The sequence below is a fragment of the Megalobrama amblycephala genome, linkage group LG19, assembly GCF_018812025.1.
Source record: "Megalobrama amblycephala isolate DHTTF-2021 linkage group LG19, ASM1881202v1, whole genome shotgun sequence".
NCBI lineage: Eukaryota > Metazoa > Chordata > Actinopteri > Cypriniformes > Xenocyprididae > Megalobrama > Megalobrama amblycephala.
The window spans coordinates 29,622,733-29,644,586 of record NC_063062.1 but is presented as its reverse complement, the minus strand read 5'-3'; the positions used below and the strand labels follow the sequence as shown (position 1 = coordinate 29,644,586).

Below are 21,854 nucleotides of genomic sequence, written 5' to 3'. Positions count from 1 at the left end.
TTATGATAGGACAGTGATCAGACAGGAAGCGAAGTGGGAGAGAGAGAGGGGGACGGGATCGGGAAAGGACCACGAGCCGGGACTCGAACTCGGGTCGCCCGAAGCGCATTAGCGCTACATGTCGGCGCGCTACCCATGAGGCCACCGGCGCCGACCAGAATGTGTTTTTCTACATGCATGACCGTTACACTCGCGCCCTCGCGTCTTTTGCAGTGCCTCGCATATGAGTGCCACGTTTTTAAGACGGCGTGTCAAGTTAAAAGAATTTTAACACAGACTTTTACACGCAACTCTGTAACAATCAGAAGAACTCGGAGGTGGAGCAAGCGTTGCAAGCTTTTGTTTACAGTAGCAAGTTGGCGTGGCAACTGTTTATCGCATCACGTCTCAAAAGCGTCTCGAGACCCTCGCATTCTGCGCTGCACTTTTTAAAAAATTCGTTGTTAGACGCAAAGATGTGTTCTGTGTGAACAAGCCCTTACTCCAGTCTTCAGTGTCACTGAAATCTGCTGATTTAGTCCTCAAGAAACATTTCTTATTATCATCAATATTGAAAACAGAAACAAGAAACAAGAACTGTGTTGTGTAATTGGAATCCTGTTTGAGACTACTGTACAGCCTCTCTTTTTCTCTTTCTTTTAGATGCCGAAGGGCTCTGATGACTCCTGGGCTCAGAAACTGTATAACACTCATTTGAAGACGTGTGCACTTTTTGAAAAGCCACGGATGTCCAATAAAGCTTTCATTATTCAGCACTTTGCAGATAAGGTGCATACACACACACGTTTCACACCAAGGCTGGTTCAGCATTTCTGATAAACTGTGATATACAGTACTATATCTGTCATTTCATATATAAATATCAGACAAAAGAGAAATTGTATTTCTGTTCCAAAAAAACCTACTGAGCTGCCTCACACATACTGCATCAGAACAGTGCATGTTCATTTCACCATATTAACAGCATTCACACTGCTGGCATAAATCATGTGCCACAAACATCCTATTCGCGACTGAGTGTGCAGTTCTGGTGCTGAGCCTTTTTCGGTTGTTTGACATGCTAAACTCAGTAAGAAAATTCATCTATTTATCAACACACTCTTTTTTGTAATATAGGCTTTTCTGAAGCAATATACAATAATCATAATAAGCAAATTATTATGTTTTGTCAAGATTCACACACTATAACAAGCAGACTTTATCTGGGGAATAATTACCATTTGGATATTCACGTAATCCACCTCATATAAAATAGATGTAACAATGTTTAAAGTCAGCATGAAACAGAAGTTTGGATAGTCCTTTCACTATCGTGATGTATATCGGAGTGAAACGGCTTCTTGAACAAGAAAAAATATAGAGCCGGACTTGATTTTATCCATTGGGAATTGATTGGCTCATTGTGGTTTGCTATTGCTGTGATGTCATGTGAGTGACAGGTTGTCCCGCCCTCATGCCAGTAAACACCTCATCAGAGAAGAGATGAGACTGCACGATGAAAGTTATTTTGATTGAAAATTACGAGGACACAAAAATAAATGGATAAATAATTTATAATAATGCAATATTTGCATAAAACAATGCAAAATTCCATTTAAAAAATAAGAATTGTCAATTTTGATTTAATGATGCCTTTGTAGAAACTCAGACAGGCCACAGATGAACTGTATGTGAAACAGGTCTAGCATTTTAAAGGTGCCCTAGAACTTATTTTTAAAAGATGTAATATAAGTCTAAGGTGTCCCCTGAATGTGTCTGTGAAGTTTCAGCTCAAATTACCCCATACATTTTTTTTTTATTCATTTTTTTAACTGCCTATTTTGGGGCATCATTAACTATGCACCGATATATAGGTTGCGGCCCCTTTAATTCTCGTGCTCCCCCTCCCCCGGAGCTCGCGCTTGCCTTGAACAGCATAAACACAGTTTACACAGCTAATATAACCATCAAAATGGATCTTTACAAGATGTTCGTCATGCATGCTGCTTGCATACATCGGATCATGTGAGTATAGTATTTATTTGGATGTATTACATTTGATTCTGAATGAGTTTGAGGCTATGCTGCATGGCTAAAGCTAACATTACACACTGTTGGAGAGATTTATAAAGAATGAAGTTGTGTTTATGCATTATACAGACTGCAAGTGTTTAAAAATGAAAATAGCGATGGCTCTCTTGTCTCCGTGAATACAGTAATAAACGATGGTAACTTTAACCACATTTAACAGTACATTAGCAACATGCTAACAAAACATTTTGAAAGACAATTCACAAATATCACTAAAAATATCATGTAATCATGGATCATGTCAGTTATTATTGCTACATCTGCCATTTTTCGCTATTGTTCTTGCTTGCTTACCTAGTCTGATGATTCAGCTGTGCACATCCAGACGTCCTGCCCTTGTCTAATGCCTTGATCATGGGCTGGCATATGCAAATATTGGGGGCGTACACCCCGAATGTTACGTAACAGTCGGTGTTATGTTGAGATTCGCCTGTTTTTCGGAGGTCTTTTAAACAAATGAGATTTATATAAGAAGGAGGAAACAATGGAGTTTGAAACTCAGTGTATGTCTTTTCCATGTACTGAACTCTTGTTACTCAACTATGCCAATATAAATTCAACATTTAATTCTAGGGCACCTTTAAGACATTGTAAGTACACTTCTGTCATAAAGGATCTTCTAAACAATAGAAACTAATACATATGAATAGATAGTTCTAAAAAAAAGAAGAAAAAAAACAACTTAAGAGAGTATCATTCTGTTAGCTTAGAAACATGCTAATGCCAAAACAACTGAGTCAGGTCTCCTGTGTGCTTCATGTAAGGGGCGCTCAGACATCTTCATGTGAGCTTCTGATGGCTGCTGATCTGTTTTTAGAAATGGTGTATGATATCTGTGAGGAAACACTCATGGAGTAGGAGGATGGATATCATAAGCCACGTTTAGAGTGTGTGAAAGATATTTAATACACACTCAGCCAAATCAAGGTTTGAGCATTAGCAGGTGCTTTCTCAAACATCCTTAAGGTTAAATCAGGCTCCACCTTAAGGTTTGGTTCACTTTAAAATGAAAATGACCCCAAGATTTACTCACCCTCGAGCCATCCTAGGTGTACATGACTTTCTCCTTTCTGATGAATACAATCAGAATTATATTAATACATTTTAAATTATTAAATTTATAATGGATCGATGCGCTTTCTTGAGCTTCAAACTGGTTGGTCCCATTCTCTGCCATTATAAAGCTTGGATGCGTCAGGATATTTATTAATATAACTCCGACTGTGTTTATCAGAAAGAAGAAAGTCATATACACCTAGGGTGGCTTGAGGATATGTAAATCTTGGGGTAATTTTCATTTTAAAGTGAACTAATTCTTTAATTCTCTAATCAGCATTACTAATATAAATGACACCCTAAATAATATAAATTTAATAGAATACATAATATAACATGTAATTTGTACCCATTATGTAAAACATTTTTTTTTTCTGGGTGGTTTATCTTTTGTAGCTTTTGTATACTTAAGCCAGGTTCACAATGTACGATTTTAGCTACAATTTGGCCGTCTGAGACACATTTTTTTCAATCCTAAAAGATTCCTCGGGTCCTAGGCCAAAATCTGAAGTCTTTGATTGTTAGTTTGATGGTTGCGTTCACATTTTCTGATGAAATTCTGGCAGTGTCGGAAGATTTGATGCACATTCCTGCAGTTTAACTTTTCCTACGACGACCATCAAATCTAAAACCAATAGGAACTACCTAATGACACAATTAGTGAGACAACATCAAACCACCACTTGCTCCACACGCATCATCTTTCATTTTTTTCCAGTTTTCTCTTCAAGAGAAGGCATGATCAAAATTAATGCTACAGTCTGACATGAATAACAACTGAGATCCCACAGGTTGACATGGCTTACAGTCTGACAAGCAATATTCGTAAAGGACTATTATAAATCTTACAGTGTGCACCCGACTTTAATGGAGCTCTCAGTTATAATCAGTGCTGGGTAGATTGCTTACATAATGTAGTCCATTACTGAATAAAAAATTAAATGATGAAAACTGTAGTTAGTAGCATAATATATTACATTACGCATGTTAGGTAATGTAATCTGACTACTTTTTGATTACGTATACATTACTTTTGACCTTACTTTTAGCCTTAACTTGTTTATCACATAGATTTTAATAGCATAATCTTGTACAGTACTGATATTAAAATACAAACAATGAGAAAAAAAATGTTAACAAAATGTTACATTATGTCAGGGTTTCCTAAACTGGGGTTTGTAAGTTTGAAGTTTGAAAAGGTAATAATTAATTGAAGCACAAAAATCTGAAATTTAAAATGAAAACAGTCAAAATAAAACACAAATAATATAATATATAAATATATAATATATAAAAATAAAGTAAACATTAAAAATACTAAATGGTAAATAAAAAAGTAAAAAATCTTGGTAACGTTACAATAAAAATCAATTGGTTAAGATTACTTAATCTACCTGATCTTAACCAATCTTAACCAATTGATTTTTATTGTATTTATTGCATGAACTCACAATGAAGACATTTTTTTACATCGTTTATTAAAGTTGAAATTAAATCAAAGTTAAAATTGTATTTTCTTCCATATTGTGACATATAACTAAGTGAAATGGCTTCATGAATGAGAAAAAAATATAGGACGTGACTTGATGATGTCCATCGGGAATTGATTGGATTCCTTTTGTTTGCTAAAATAACTAAAACTGAAATTAAAATGAATAAAAATATATAGACATTTAAAAAATAATAATTAAAATGACAAAAAAATTAAATGATAACAGAAAATATAACATTTTCATCAAAACATGAATAAATAATATAATAATATCTCAGTTATACTAAAATAAAGCAATTCAAAAATTCAATCTGACGACTACTCAAAAATCTGTGAAGAATGGGGATGTACAAATTTCAGTTCGCTCTCTATGTAATTATACTGCTGTGTAGGAAAAAACAGAAACTATATTCAGAGAATCGTTCATGGATTTTCTTCCCTATATGATAACCTCTAATGTCTTTCTGTATCTGTCAGGTGGAGTATCAGTGTGATGGTTTTCTGGAGAAGAATAAAGATACAGTGAACGAGGAGCAGATACATGTTCTGAAGGCCAGTAAGGTGAGTGAATACCTCTCTGTTTCTCTGAAAGAGCACTTATTGAATTACTACATAAGAAGGCCTTCTATTAGCTTATGAACAAGTGCTGTAATGTTTTGGTAAAAATGGCCAGGAAGTGTCAAATTGTCTCCGTATTGTACCTGTTTATAAACCCGAAACTGAGAGGTTTCGGTTAAGTTATTGCCTAGTGAGACAAAACCAGCCTTAAAATCAGTGTTAGCTGTAGCCAGGGTGTTTTCATCCAAGATTTGTGACCTTAAATGAGGCCTAAAGTGTGAGAAGGTCAATGGAACGGTGCCATCTGCTGGTAAAGGAGCATTAGTGCAGTCCATTGTTGCAGTTCCAACATGAAATTTACACAGCTCAGGGAAGTAGATGTTCATATTTCTAGTTCTTTGGATCCGTACATATTCTTGTCCTGTCTTAGTTCATTATGTTACAGTGTCTTGAGTCACAGTATCAGAAGATTAGAGCTGTTTTTATGCCCTAAATGTGAGCTTTTGCATGACTCAGCAGCTCTGACTGCTCTTTAATGTGACCGGTTCAGACAGAACGCTAGTGCATACCTGCTCTTGTTATGAAGTCAAACCTTACCCGTCAGTTGTGCCTTCAGGGTCTGGGGTGTGTTTTGTGGATTTTTCAGGAAGGTATTCAAACATATTTCTTAATCGAGACACAGGCTCACTGATGAAAGGCTCTGTATACAGTATTAGAGTTTCCAAAACTTATGGCTTAAATCAAATCAGCTCGTAATACCATAGCATTTTGATATAAACCATGGTACTGAATTATTTCCCAGCTAACAAAAATGTTCCTAGAAACATTCCCTTTAAGTAAAATAACACAAAAATAAACATTTTTTTCTTAAAGTTCTCTTAAAGGGATAGTTCACCCTAAAAATACAATTTTATCATCATTTACTTATCTGGAATGTTGTTCCAAACCTGTACCTCAAAATAAGATATTTTCAAGAATGTTGGTAACCAGACAGTTGACTTCAATAGTATTTTTTTTTTTCCTACTATGGAAGTCAATAGGTGCCGTACACTGTCTGTGCCATAAAATATTACCAATATTCTTTAAAATATCTTTTTTGTGTGTTCAACACAAGAAAGAAACACAGGTTTGGAACAACTTGGAACCATTTAAATGAATGTCCAACTAAAACACTTCTGATAAAAATGTTCAATGAATGATGTACTGTATAAATAAAGTTTTTATACTAATGTATTAAGAACATTATTAAATATAACTTTAAACAAACATTCTATTAACATTACTGGAAGGATGTTTGTTCATAACTTTGAGAGAACCTTGCCAGAACATTCTGAGAATGTTCCGTTAGCTGGGATGGTATTTACTCCGAGGTATATCAAAGAATACTATGGTATTCATACTGAGATTTTTTTATTAGTTTTTTAAAATAGTGAACTAATCTCAAAAGCTTCTGTAATTTTACTGACCTGGCCTGACCTGACTGTTAAGAAACTGAGTTCAAAAAGGGGTTCCCACAGTAAAAGAAATAAAGAAATATTGTTTTCAGGCTTAGAGAAGTCATGGAAATGTATAACATTTTGAAAAATCATGGACAAGTCATGGTATTTTTTTATACCGACTATAATTTTTGTAGTTATGCTTAGCTCTAACATATTTCATGAGCTTGATTTTGATTTGTCAGTGAAATCTCTACAAAATGCCTTTATTTATTTACTTATTTTTAAAATCCTTATCTATTTATAGGAAAAATAACTTGTAAACAACTTAAAACATTAACTGGCCAATTTCATATTTACCATAATACATATTAGTTTTTATTAAAATGTTTTGATTTAGAAAATGTAAGTGAACTTTAAGTGCCTTTTGATTCTATGATTCTGTAAAATCAAATCATTTTCATCTGTATCTGGGGGTTTCTGAATGCTCTCTAACGCTTTTTCTCCTCAGCGTGAGGCAGTAAATGTGTGCGGTAAGAGCAAACACATGCCGTACTAATCCAAACTGCCTGGGAATAATATTAATGCCTTAAACTGAAATTGACAGAATTATTCTTTAAGTCAAGTATTATTTAAAATTAACAATTCATATCAGTAATAGGCTCGACTCTCTGGTGCTTATCCAGATCAGTCTGTTAGTGGTTAATCCAAATCCTTCACTTCACATGTTACACAGGTCACCTGTTTTTACCATATTCATTTTTACTTCACATTCATATCATTGATCATCTGTTCATATATTCATGTGTGTGTTTGCTTACTTCATCTATGTACACATTTATATTTTCTTATAAATTAGAAATAAAGCCAGACATCAGCTAAAAATCCTTAAAACTTCTGAAAATTTTCAATGAGTATTCATTCATTGTGGTTATCATTTGATTGAATTAATTCGTCAAGACAAAATTTAATGTTGGCTTGACAAAACCTTATTGCTTTTTTTTTTCCCTCAAGGGATATGTTAGGGTTGTCAAAAATAATGTGTTAATTTCAGTGATTAAATTAAGCAATTTTTCTTACTTATTGAGAAAATTAATGCACAAAATAAACTGGAAAAAAATGACTGCTCTTATTCAAAGAGAGCTGATATTGACAGAGACATAAACATCACTACTACTCTATATACAACACTCTATATTAAAGGTGACCTATTATGCCCCTTTTTACAAGATGTAATATAAGTCTCAGGTGTCCCCAGAATGTGTCTGTGAAGTTTCAGCTCAAAATATCCCATGGATTTTTTTTAATATACTATGTTTTAACTGCCTATTTTAGGGTGGAAGAAAAAAGAAAAAAATGTGCTGATTTGATGTGTGTACCTTTAAATGCAAATGAGCTCGTGCTGCCCGCCCCCAAGTTTACGATTCCAATACACTGAGGCAAAAACAATACAGGAGAAGCTCACACAGTAAATATAACTCTCAAAATGGATCATTACAAACTGTTTGTGATGCAGCATATCAGATCACGTATGGCATGTATTTTGTCGATGTTTGCTAACATTTGATTCTGAATGAGTTTGATAGCATGATGTACAGCTAATGTGGCTAAAGCTACACACTGTTGGAGACTCAATAAGAATGAAGATGCATTTATGAATTATACAGACTACACATGTACACATGTACACAAAAATGAAAATTACGTCATGGCTCTGGTCTCCGTGAATACAGTCAGAAACAGTGGTAACTTTAGCCACATTTAGCGGTACATTAGCAACGTGCTAACTAAACACATTAAGAAAGACAATTATAGCACTTAAACATAGAAAAAGTCAGATTTTTATGATATGTCTCCTTTAAATGCACAGCTAAATTTGATGTTTATTATGAGTTTATGTGAAGATTGTTTTAAGTTTACTTAAAAGTAAAATAAAATGCCATTAAACAAATATTTAAAATATACCATCTTCATGTTGTTTTTACATTAATTTAGAGATTCAATGTAAAAATCTGTATTACAATATAAAATGTTACAAATTTTAATGTTAAGCACGATTAATCATTATTACAGAAAAATGTGTCATTAATTAGTTAATTTTTTTATCAATTGACGGCACTGATAGAAATATGTTATCTGAAGTGAGTCCAAACCTCTTTGACCTTCTTTCTTACATGGATCGTGAAAAGATACTAGGCGTACTTAGTATGTCTTTGCCAAGCCAACATAACAATATGGTTCAGAGCTGGTGTCTGAGCTGCTTTGCTGTTCAGCTAGTAAACTATATACATCTGCCTGATGTATCTGTATTTTCTGCATTTGTTAATTCTGTTTCTATTTTCTCATCATTGTGTCATGTTGTCTATGTGTTGTTTGTGAACATGACAACCTGTACCCCTGCAGAAGGTAAAATTTAGCATATACATGCTGTCTCTTTAGCTCTCTATCTCTCTAAAATCACTGCTGTCTAGTAGATACAAAAATTAAGATTGGATGCTTTGGAAGTTTGTGCGTATGAGAGGTGTGTGTTTGTGTGCGTGTGTGTGTGTGTGTGTGTGTGTGTGTGTGTGTGTCAGCATGTTCAATCTTCTGCTTTCTGCTGTGCGGGGCACAATCTCAGAACTGCATTGACTGTTGAAAAATAAAACCTGCTTTAGCTCTAGAGCCTCCAAACACCATCCAAACAAACTCAACTGCTCAGACAGAATGAAATATGTTTAATTTTAATGTTTTGATATCAGCTGGACTAATAGTGCACTTTTTACACTATTAAAAGGACAGTTCACCCAGAAATTAAGATTTAGTTATTATTTATTCACTCACTCTCAGTTTATAGTGACCAGCTAAAAAAAAGCACCCTAAAAGTGGTTGATGTGATTCATAAACCTGAGCTTTATCTGAGGAACGGACTGAAATTTTAGTCATTGTTTAGTGAAAGTCTTTCCCTTTATTGAAACTCAAAGACGAGTTAAACAAAAAACAAAAATGAGGGCATGTTGCCGCAGAAGAACATTTTTTGGCATTTTAAAGTTAAATTCATCAATTTGGTGTACTTTGAGCATGAAATTAAGAGCTGTCCAGTGACCAAAAACTGTTTACATTTAAAGTGGACTGAAGCCTCTTTTTAGTTGTGATAGTGGAGGCCAAACTATTTGAATATAATGATGATAATGATATTCACAGCCTTTTAATTTGATTGACTGATGCTTTGCCAAAGCAATGGCTCAAAACACAACATTAGAGATCTTTTATGTTATGAGAAGTGTAAAGTATTTTTGGTTCATTCAGGCTGCCACAATCAAGGTAATTAAAGGGATAGTTCACCCAAAAATGGACAATTCTGTTATTAACTCACCCTCAATTTGTTCTAAAACTGTAGGAGTTTTTCTTCTGTTGAACACAAAAGAAGGTAGAGTGAGGAATGTAGGTAACCAAACAGTTGATGGACCCCACTGACTTACATAGTACTTTTTTGAATACTATGGAAGTCAGTGGGGCCTATCAACTGTTTGGTTAACCATATTCTTCACTCTACCTTCTTTTGTGTTCAGCAGAAGAATGAAATTCTTACAGGTTTGAAACAAATTGAGGTTGAGTTAATGATGACAGAATTTGTTTTTTGGGGGGGTGAACTATCCCTTTAATGAGGGGGAAAAAAATAACAACATCCAGGTTTAGAACAATAATAAACAATAGCAGAATTTTCATTCTTGGGTGAACTATGCTTTTAAAATGCAACATCCAAAGAAATCCATATCTACTATACATAGACTAAAAAAAGTAAGAATAGGCAAAACATTTGAACACAGAGCTGAAGTTTGTTTGTTTGCTGTGTGGGGACTTGATGTTTAAATTGTTGGTCCCATAAGGACTCTTATTCTGCTTAGGCTGCATGCTGCTTAGTACCAGCCCTAGTGTCCCTCAGAATGCAACTCTTAGTGATCTATGTAAACGAGACCCTAGGGACATTGTCTAAGTACATGGCCCTTTCTGTTCATTAATATCCCACTGTATAATGGTTTGCTTGTCTTGACGTGCATAATTGTTAATTATGCGTTGCTTACTTTGGAGTTGTTCTGGATTTTAAAAAAGTAATACTTTGAATGTACAGATTTAGGTCAGTTGACAAAGGCTATGACACACTGCTAGGTTTTGGGAGTGACAGATGCTCAAGTGTCTATGCTAACCGTTTAACACAATTTGGTTAAATGGATAGTTCTCCCAAAAAAGAAAATTACCCCCTGATTTACTCACCCTCAAGCCATTGTAGGTGTATATGATTTTCTTCTTTCAAATGAATATAATCAGACTTATATTAAATAATGTCCTGGCTCTTCCAAGTTTTATAATGGCATTGAATAGAGGATGAGATTTTGAAGCCCAAAAATTGCAACCACCCATCATAAAAGATAACCACAAGGCTACTTTTCTTACACAAACGCATCACTTCGCTTCAGAAGGCCTTTTTTTTTTAAACCCCAGAGTCGTGTGGATATCTTTTATGAAGGATGTTTGCACTTTTTTGGGCTTCAAAATCTCATCCTCTATTTACTGCCTTTATAAAGCTTTGAAGAGCCAGGACATTATTTAATATATCTCCGATTGTATTTGTCTGAAAGAAGAAAGTCATATACACCTAGGATGGCTTGAGGGTGAGTTAATCATGGGGTAATTTTTATTTTTGGGTGAACTAACCCATTAAGAATTCGAATTTAACTACCTGAAGTTTTCAGGAGTGAATTCTCTTTTATAGAATGGATAGATCCTGTCCTTGATTATGATTGGCTGAGCCACGTTCAAAACAGGTTGTAAAATACTCCAGTGGCATCATTACATCAGTATTACTGTTGTTGTGTATTTATTTTATGAAACCTTGCCAAGAAAATGTAGTAACCATTTTATAAAAGCAATAAGTTCTGTAAAGCCATGGTTTACAGTGATTTTAGAACAGCTAACGTGGGTTTTAGGCACTCTGCTCTATGTTGACTTAACAACTCCCCTTAGCTGTTCTGAAATCCTTGTAAACTACAGCTTTTGGGGCCTTATTCCTTTAAATGAATCTGATTGTGACGTCCGGAAATAACTAAACCGTGTACAGAACAGGATTAAGCACATATAAAATATAAAAACATATAAAATTGAATTTAATAAAATTTTTTAAGCATTAATGACAATTTTTAAATAAGATCATTGCTTCATTTCTAAGTCAAAAAGAGCCTCTGGCTAAGGATGGTAAAGTATCTGACCACCCTCTGCACCACATGGCTTGTGTTAAGTCTGTCTTGGCTGTAATTCTCAGTTTGACCTGCTGGTGGAGCTGTTCCAGGATGAGGAGAAAGCAACGAGTCCAACTGGTGCTGCTCCTACCACTGGAGGACGCACTCGCCTCAGTGTCAAACCAGACAAGAGCAAAGCCGGCCAAGCCAGCAAAGAACACAAGAAGACAGTTGGACTGCAGGTAGAAGCCAGCTCTTTTCTTGAATATCTACATGAATTGTATTTTTGTGTTTGTATAAATTGGAAAGCAGTGACAGTGTATGACATTGAAAATACTGTAAGAATTTGAAAGAATGTTTACTTCTCTCTCCGTAGTTCCGTAACTCTCTGCACCTGCTGATGGAGACGCTGAATGCGACTACGCCTCATTACGTTCGCTGCATCAAACCCAACGATTACAAATTTGCCTTCACGTCAGTTTTTCTTGTTTTTCATCAGTTATTTTTTCTCTCTCTCTCTCTCTCTCTGAGAATAAATATACTGTGATCATAATTTGAGATTATATGATCTTTTGGAATAGATTGTCAGCTTTCTAATATGTAGACTAAAGAGGCGTTCACAACAACAGAGAGCAAAAAAAGGGTGAAAGTCATTAACATTAGCATATAGCTAAGCTTTCTTAACATACAGTTGTTATTTACATTATTTAAATTGGTAATTATTAAAAAAAGTTCTTATAATTAATTGAATAATAATGTGCAACTAAATTTAATATTCAAAGTTGGTAAAATCATTAATTAGTAAAAAAAAAAAAAAAATGTCAATAAAGAATTGCCTTAGAACAGTGGTTGTCAACCTGGGGGCAGCTGCCCACTAGGGGTCCTCAGCAAATTGCAAGTGGGCCTCAGGATGACATAAAAGTATTTAAAGGTATAATGTGTAAATTTTAGAAGGATCTATTGACAGATATGCAATATTATACACATAACTATGTTTCCAGTGGCCTATAAAGACCTTACATAATGAACCGTTAAATTTTTATTACCTTATGAGCCATTTCTATCTACATACACCGCGGGTCCCCTTACATGTTAAGTCACCATTTTCCGCCGGCATGTTTCTACAGTAGCCCTAAATGGACAAACTGCTCTACAGAGCACGTTTGCTTGACTAGCTACTCTCTTCTGTGTCAGACGATGACATGTTTGTCCTGTGCTGGCCACCGTAGCTTCTCCATATTGCAATTCACAACCTCACCACTAGATGCTCCTAAAGTTTACACACTGCACCTTTAAATTAACAAGTTATTATTAATACATTAAAATAATCTAACTTTAATCTAAATTAAAATTCTAAAAATAAACATAAAATCAAAATGTAAACTTTTTTTCCCTCAATAAACGTTTTTATTGAACAATACAGTTCTGGAATATGGAACAAAATGTAATCACAAAATGAATTGTTGTTAAATCATTTTATATGTTGAATTAACCTACAGCAGGTATATTAATTCAATGCATCAATAAAAAAGTTTGAAAACCAGCCTCTTTGTCACAATCACAGCAGAAGTACTGGAAATATCTTAGCGAATTTGGAGGGAGGCCTTTGAATATTTTGTTGGACAATGGGGGCCTACAAAACAAAAAGGTTGAGAACCACTGCCTTAGAATGGATTGTTTTTCTCAGAATCAGAATCGAGAGATGCATAAATATTCCCAACACTACTAAATAAAAATTTCCCTATGCTTTGTCCGGCACCTTATACTGCAGTTTTAAGATGGGTAAAATTTTTCATATGTCATTTCTGTGCTACCCGCAGCACTAAACAAAACTGCAAAAAGTAGCATAATTTCACTACATATCGAGTGTGTGCCAATCATGCCCCAAAAAGCTGTCTAGGTAGGCAGCTCACTGGTTTAGACAATGTGTAGCCTTAATATTTATTCGTCATGAGATTTAATTCTAAATATCTATTTGAACTGTGTTTATATCAGTAGATTTTGCTGAATTGATGGTGATGCTAGGCTGATATTTGATTTCTGTCATTACCAGGTTTGACCCCAAGAGGGCAGTGCAGCAACTGCGTGCATGTGGAGTTTTGGAAACAATCCGCATCTCTGCAGCTGGTTTCCCATCTAGGTACAGTGAAGATCTATACATTACCATACTGAACTCTCTTTTGTCAAACACCTCCTCACTGTATATTTGTTTTTGCATGACTCCTTTTGTTTGTCAGGTGGACGTATCAAGAGTTCTTTAGCAGGTATCGTGTCCTGATGAAACAAAAAGATGTTTTGACGGACAGGAAGATGACCTGTAAGAATGTTCTGGAGAAACTTGTGCAGGTACAATAAGACAGTTCAGCTCATAAAACCATATTGATACTCAGTGTGGACTTTTGACTTGATTAAAAAAAACACTCAAAACCATAGCAAGAATGCCCTGAAAACAGAATGACAGAATATGGTCACATTTCCTACAGAAAATTTTGTTGAAAGTAAAGTTTAACTTATAAATGAAGAGTCCATTAATTCTCTCTCTCTTTTTTTTTGTCCTTCCCATAGGATCAAGATAAGTACCAGTTTGGCAAGACCAAGATCTTTTTCCGAGCTGGGCAGGTTGCGTATCTGGAGAAACTGCGTGCAGATAAGCTGCGTGCTGCCTGCATCCGCATCCAGAAGACCATCCGCTGCTGGCTGGCGCGCAAGAAGTACCTGCGCATGAAACACGCTGCCACAACCATCCAGAGATACGTCCGTGGATACCAGGCCCGCTGGTGAGGGGGAGGGGACTAATCTCATAGTGGCCGTGGACAGACTAAATTTATGAAAAGCAGAATCATTCAAAATAAGATGACAGGGAGCTTATAGAATGCAAAGAGTGCCCATCCACTTTGACCATGAAGATGGTTCGAGAAGTTTTCCATTCATTTTTCCCATAGGGATTTTAAAAAAATATTAAAGAGTTATAAGCTATGAACCAAACCAGCCAGCTACAAGGTGAATCACAACATTACAAATTTTGATATGAAACAAAAAAAAATCAAACAAAAAGACAAAGGTACAAGACTGTGTACTTATTGGCTTTAATGATGGAAAGAACAAAATCCCATGAAGCATTGCGCATGACATAATCGTGATCTAATCACATTCATCATAATTAAAATGACGAAGTATAAAAGTATTGATTTAAAGATGTTTATTTATATAGAGAAATGACATATCTTACATTTATTGCAAAATATGACCATATTTACAAATATTTAAGTAGCATATGGAGACATTCGCGGTGCTTCATGGGAGTGGGTGATCGCTGCAGAGATCTTTTTGGTTCAGTTTTCTTACCGCGACTCTGATTGGTGGAATTTTCTTCAGAATTATGGGTAATGTAGTTCTTCACCATTCTTTGAAAAATAGGTTGAAATAATGTGAACTGATAGATTCAACAAAAGCATATATCATCAATTTACAATCTTGGAGCTTACAGTATATCTGTCTTTAAGGGTTTATAAGTTATTGTTAAAAATCACTTTCCCTATGGAGAAAATGAACTGAATTTTTACATCTGAAACCTGACTATTGCACTCTGTATTGCATGTGTTAACCTCTACATTGTTCTTCCTGACCCACAGTCTTGCAAAATTCCTGCGTCGCACACGTGCTGCTATCATCATTCAGAAGTACCAGCGCATGTATGTCCAGAGAAAATGTTACAAACGCAAGCAGGCTGCTGCTCTGGTCATGCAGTGCATCCTCAGGGCATACATGGCCAGACAACTGTACAAAGCGGTGAGGAGGAAACCAGACATACTAATACACTCTCACATGTTCTTTAATATATTTGTCTCTGTCACAAACACTGCTAACAGTACAGTAGGGCTGTCAAAATGGCTGAAAAACTAAATTCAAATTTTATACATAAATATTACTTATATTCGAATTATATTAAAATTTAAAAGCCATAATTTAAGTTATAGGGAAAAAAACTTTTGGCTTGTCTCCTTAGGCCACAAGATGGCGCAATGAGCAAACTATTAATGCATTGGAATAAAATGTTTATTCAAAGCAATAAAACAACTTGACTATGTAAAAAAAAAAAAAAAAGTGCATATCTTTTAAACTAAGTTTATAATAATATAATTATAATTTCGGAAATTGCATAAACAATTATGAACAAACAGCATGTATGTATGCCTAGTTTAATACAAAGCGAAGCACAGAGTACTTACTTTTTTACTTTTACTTTTTTTTTTTACTTATTTACTTTTAAAAACATGAAAAGCCATGGTATGGAAAAATAAACAAAGTCTCAAAACATGTTTTTGAAAAGTTGAGCTACTTTTAAAGGTGCAATAGGTGATTCTCTACAGAAAAAAAAAAGTCTCCTCATATCCTGATAGCAGTTATTATGTTAAATCGTCAAAATGTATTTTTATAAATGTATATCGTCTGTGGAAGGCATAGGACCATAAAATGCTCATCCAATCTTTGGGCCCTATTTTAACGATCTAAGCACGTGGTCTAAAGCGCACGGCGCAAGTGCTCTTAGGGCGTGTCCGAATCCACTTTTGCTAGTTTAACGATGGGAAAACTGGTCTGTGTTTTGGGCATAACATGCAATATACCAGTCAGAGTCTCATCTTCCATTCTTTTTAAAAGCCAGTTGCACTCGCGCCTTGGCGGATTCGCTATTTACATGGTGAAATTTGCAAGCGGAAAAACTGAATACTTATTTAGTGAGGAAACGGATCTGCTGGTGTGCAAGGTTAAAGCGCACGAGCAGACCATCTATGGGCAAAGCCGGATTCCACCAAAGCATTTTTATCTTTATGCAAACAATAATAATTTTTTACATTGTATACTTTTATTTTTAATATTTGGCATCTTTGTGTGCTGCTGCATGTCCTTATGTGTGTAATAAGCAGAGTGTATGTGCGTTGTGTTCCCGCCTATAGGCGCATATTACTAACGCGTTCTTTAAATAAAAAAAAAAAAATGCGCATTTGACTTTAGACCAGGTTTCAGTTGATCAATGGCGCAGTCTATTTCAGTTGCCTCAAAATAGCAACACACCAACAGCGCACCTGAACACACCTCGTTTTCAGACCAGCACGCCCACGATCGCACAAATGGGCGCAAATGCATTTGCTATTTAAACAACGTGGCACAGGACATGAAATGATAACTGCGTCAGGCTGAAACTAGCAAAAAACACTTGCGTAGCGCCTGGTGCTGCATTGCGCCAGGTGTTTGACAGAGCCCTTTATATTCGGTCTGAATGAAATATTACAATGTCCTACCTGCCTGTCAGCGTATGTTTTGACATTCCTTCACACACCCCGTTTGCGCAGACATCATCAATGCATTTCATGCTATGCAGTTTATAGAGATTACAGACAGACATCAGTCACGGAGCACTGCAAACAAACAGCAGCCACCTTTTACAGTTCCTACCGAATCAAAACAACGCGGTTATGCTGCGTTCACGCCATAACTACCGTAATTAAGAAATGGCAACCCATGACGTTCTAACCGGAGCTGTTCAGTCAGACTCGGAATTATGCGTTTCCATGTCAACAGTATCAACACCGAATTTAATCTGCAGCAGTCAGGTACAAGCTCTCTAAGTTGTTTACATTCATTATTATTGTAATGTTATGTGCTATGAGACATGAGTTATTTTTTATCGCCATCTCTTGTGATGCTTTTCAGAGAACAGCTGTGTATGTGCGCGTCCATGTGTTTTGGAGGAGGCTTGGCTTTGGACGTTTTTTTTTTTTTTTGCAAAGAGGGTGGGATCATATGCTTTCAATGCTAGCAGGCTAACTTTAGCATTTCCTAGATCACATACTGCACCTTTAACTTTACATGGCTTTCTAAACATGCTTTCTCTTGTGCGAGACGCAAATCCAGTGGTCAAAGATGTCCGTCTAGCGCACAATGGAAAAACAGCGCAGAAAATGCGTTCTGTGTGAACGGCTTGGTTGTGGTTTTGACATAACCTAGATATTCTCCACATTGAGCTTCTCTATTTCTGCAATGTTTTGAATGGACTACACAGCAGCGCCACTTCTAGTGAGTTCAACCAAAGACTATAGAAAAACACAAGACGTGTCACTCGTATTGTTTTGAATGGGACAAAGTGTAACGCGCAATATGGCGGAATAAGTCCCGCCTTCTAAACAAGAGCCAATCGCCGACTGGTAAAGTCATCGCGTCACTTCAGCGGCCGTTAGAATCACCGGTTTCTATAGAAACAGTCAGACTCGCGCCTCCGAAGAGACGGCAATTTAGGTCTGCGCATGCGCATTAGCTTGATCCAGCCTGAAAAATACAGTTTTTTTTTTGGCATGATTCGAGCGTTTAGAGCCGGTTGTTGTTAGATTTCATTGGTGATTTCAAATATGAAATTTAATCGTAAGGTTGGCGAACAGTTTTGGAGAATTTGATGTTTCCCCATTCAAAGAGATAGGAGCTGCATGATGCCCAGGATGCCCGAGAGGCGTTTCAAAGATGGCCGCCGAGTGAAATGACTTGTCTTAAAGGGACTTTGGTTCAACTGGATAGGCTAACAAAAGCATTAAAACACAGCAATGACTTTCACATCATTGTCTCTTCTCGTGAGCCACTGATAAGGCTGCCTGATGCACACCTAAAATTCAAATTCACAGTTTTTGCATTGGAGTGTGGATTTTTCATTTTAAATTCGACAAATATTCGATATTCAAATTTTAATTTGACAGCCCTACAATAGACTCCTAACTCTTCTATTCTCAATATTGCACTTTTATTTACATGCACCTTTGCATTTGTAATTTAGTTTTGTTATTGCTGTAACATTTAAACAGGCTTGGTTATGTACTGACATTCATCAGGGTAACATATGATGCTGGCAGGTTGGTTTATAATTAACACACTAGAAACCAGTAAATTATTTCAGGCATTGGACACATGACCAGTGAAAGCTGTTAACTACACCCCTAGGGAACTGAATGGGGTTAAAGGTGCAGTCAGAGTGGTTTAAACACAGTGACTGAGAATGAACCTAAGTGACTGATTCTAAAATAAATTTCAATTTACATTACTGCTCAAAAGTTTGGGGTCAGTTAGTTTTTGCAGCTTAGTATTTTTTTTTAGACAAATTACAACAGACTGGAGCCGGCTGACCAATCAGAGCAGACTGTGCTTTTTGGAAGGTGGTCTTTAAAGAAACCGAAACTAACACAGAGCGTTCAGACAGTGTGAAAATAGGTGCTGCAACAATGTAAATTATAAGAAAAATTTGTTTTTTGAACATTAAATGAGGTAAGCGTAGTAGACCCCAAAAACTAAATTCTGTAATTGAGCAATATAGGACCCATTTAATGTGTTTGGCTCCACTCTTGACTATTAGCATGCACCAAAAAAAAAAGTAAACTTGTTCTGAGATCTTTCCTACAAATTCTTTATGTTCCATCCTAGTGTTTTGCTGGCTTGCTAGTCACTGGTTGGAGTTTTTGAAGTCTCTGGAAGAATATGAATTAGCACAGTGTTGTGATGACCTCATGTCTCCTTAGCAGTGTGTTTGGCCATGTGATCTCACAGGCAGCAGGTTGTTCCAGTGTAGGGACTGTCCCACTGATGGACCACAGCAGCTGCAGCTGTATTATTACTTACTGTCTCTCACTCCTCTATTTTCCTGCCATCAGAGCTCTGTTGATCAGCAGTGGATTATCGAGGCAGGATGTGTAATATCTGCAAATTAAAAAGGCAGAAGGTGTGAGAGAGAAAAGCTATTAGAGAACATTTCACTGCGCCGTCACTGGAATGATCGCTATTACTTTCCATTATTTCCATTTACATATTTATGTTGTTTTTTCCTGTTCATCATGTGTTGTGTTGTGTTGTTTTCTGTTTGTCTAGCTTCTGCGCGAGCATAAGGCCATCATCATTCAAAAGATGGTCCGCGGCTGGTTGGCGCGGCAGTGGTTCAAGCGTTCGCTCAGAGCCATCGTGTACCTGCAGTGCTGCATCCGCCGCATGCGAGCCAAGCGGGAACTCAAGAAACTCAAGATCGAGGCACGCTCAGTCGAACACTTCAAGAAACTCAACATCGGCATGGAGAACAAGATCATGCAGTTGCAGCGCAGGATAGACGAACAGGTACCATACTTCACACTGAGATGCTGTGGCTTATTGTGCCTCATTCAAAAGTTCAGTTATGAAACAACTTTCGCCCTCTTACTTTTTTAGCTTCCTTCCATCCAACCAGCTTTTCACAATCAAATCTACCTTTTTTTTTTCTGTGAATCATTATTCAGTCAAAAAACATCAGGTTACAAGCATGTTTTCATATTGACTAAGATGTCAGTGTTAATTTGATTCATGCTGCTTTTAGTTCCTTTAGAATGAGTCATAGTGTGTTTGCTGGGTATGATCATATTTAGATCTGTGCTTCCCTGTGCAGAATTGTTGTCTTAGTGTGTGTTTATGAAGCTGTCCATGTAATGACAAACTGTAAACTGATTCTAATGACAATTAGAGTATTAATTGAAAAAATATCATCATATGATGAAAAAGTACAATATACAGTGGCATGAAAAAGTATGTGAACCCCTTGCAGAATCTGTGAAAATGAGAATTATTTTAATAAAATAATTGGGATAATAAAAAATGCATGTTATTTTTTGTTTAGTACTGTCCTGAGTAAGATATTTTACATAAAAGATGTTTGCTTTTAGTTCACAAGACAAAACAATAGCTGAATTTATTAAAATAACCCCATTCATAAGTATGTGAACCATTGATTCTCAATACTGTGTGTGGTTACCTGATGATCCACAACTGTTCGGTTGTTCATGAGTCTCTTGTTTGTCCTGAGCAGCTAAACTGAGCTCTGTTCTTCAGAAAAATCCTCCAGGTCCTGCAGATTCATCAGTTTTCAAGCATTTTTGCATATTTGAACCCTTTCCAGCAGTGACTGTATGATTTTGAGATTCATCTTTTCACACTGAGGACAACTGAGGGACTCAAAAACAACTATTAAAAAAGGTTCAAACATTCACTGATGCTCCAGAAGGAAACATGATGCATTAAGAGCCAAGGGGTGAAAACTTTTGAATTCAAATATCAAGGTAAATTGTACTTAATTTTTCTGCCGGGAAACATGCAAGTATCTTCTGTTGGTTCCGAAGGGCAGTACTAAATGAAAAACAATGATATTTAAACAAAATAAGAAAAATTGTGACATCTTCATCCTGTTCAAAAGTTTTCACACCCCGACTCTTAATGCATCCCGTTTCCTTCTGGAGCATCAGTGAATGTTTGAACCTTTTTTAATAGTTGTGTTTGAGTCCCTCAGTTGTCCTCAGTATGAAAACTTAGATCTCAAAATGCTACAGTCACTGCTGGAAAGGGTTCAAATATGCAAAAATGCTTGAAAACTGATGAATCTGCAGGAGCTGGAGGATTTTTCTGAAGAACAGAGCTCAGTTTAACTGCTCAGGACAAACAAGAGACTCCATCACAAAACAATGAACAACCATCACAAAACAAAAAAACAGTCGTAGATCATCAGGTAACCACACACAGTATTGAGATTCAATGGTTCACATACTTATGAATGGGGTTATTTTAATAAATTCAGCTGTTGTTTTGTCTTGTGAACTAAATGCAAACATCTTTTATGTAAAATATCTTGCTCAGGACAGTACTAAACAAAAAATAACATGCATTTTTTATTATCCCTCTTATTTTATTAAAATAATTCTCATTTTCACAGATTCTGCAAGGGGTTCACATATTTTTTCATGCCATTGTAGGTTCATTGTCAGTTTGAAGGTTCTATACAGTGGAGTCTGAATCAGTGTTGAAAGGGAATTTTTTGGGGATATTGGGTTCTTTTTAAACTTAGAAAGAAACATGACAAAACAAAAAGAATGCAAAACAAAACAATGTTATGATGTAAAATGAGTAAGAGATAAAATTACTCTGATTTAAGAATTAAAATTCCCAAAAAATACTTAATTAAATACAATTAATTGATGT

General features: G+C 35.9%; 1 protein-coding gene across 16 annotated transcripts in view; it reads left to right on the top strand.

The window, feature by feature from the left end:
* myo5aa (myosin VAa) overlaps positions 1–21,854 on the top strand; it is a 104,842-nt gene that overhangs the window by 50,239 nt on the left and 32,749 nt on the right. For 12 of the 16 annotated variants that reach the window (XM_048167854.1, XM_048167858.1, XM_048167853.1 and 9 more), the window contains exons 13-22: positions 643–768; positions 5,096–5,179; positions 5,459–5,461; positions 11,912–12,070; positions 12,205–12,302; positions 13,882–13,968; positions 14,066–14,174; positions 14,394–14,605; positions 15,461–15,617; positions 19,731–19,970. In XM_048167854.1, coding sequence (XP_048023811.1) covers positions 643–768; positions 5,096–5,179; positions 5,459–5,461; positions 11,912–12,070; positions 12,205–12,302; positions 13,882–13,968; positions 14,066–14,174; positions 14,394–14,605; positions 15,461–15,617; positions 19,731–19,970 — 1,275 coding nt within the window. The remainder of the gene's footprint in view (positions 1–642; positions 769–5,095; positions 5,180–5,458; positions 5,462–11,911; positions 12,071–12,204; positions 12,303–13,881; positions 13,969–14,065; positions 14,175–14,393; positions 14,606–15,460; positions 15,618–19,730; positions 19,971–21,854) is intronic. The other 4 variants (XM_048167851.1, XM_048167856.1, XM_048167862.1 and 1 more) reach the window with 1 other exon arrangement.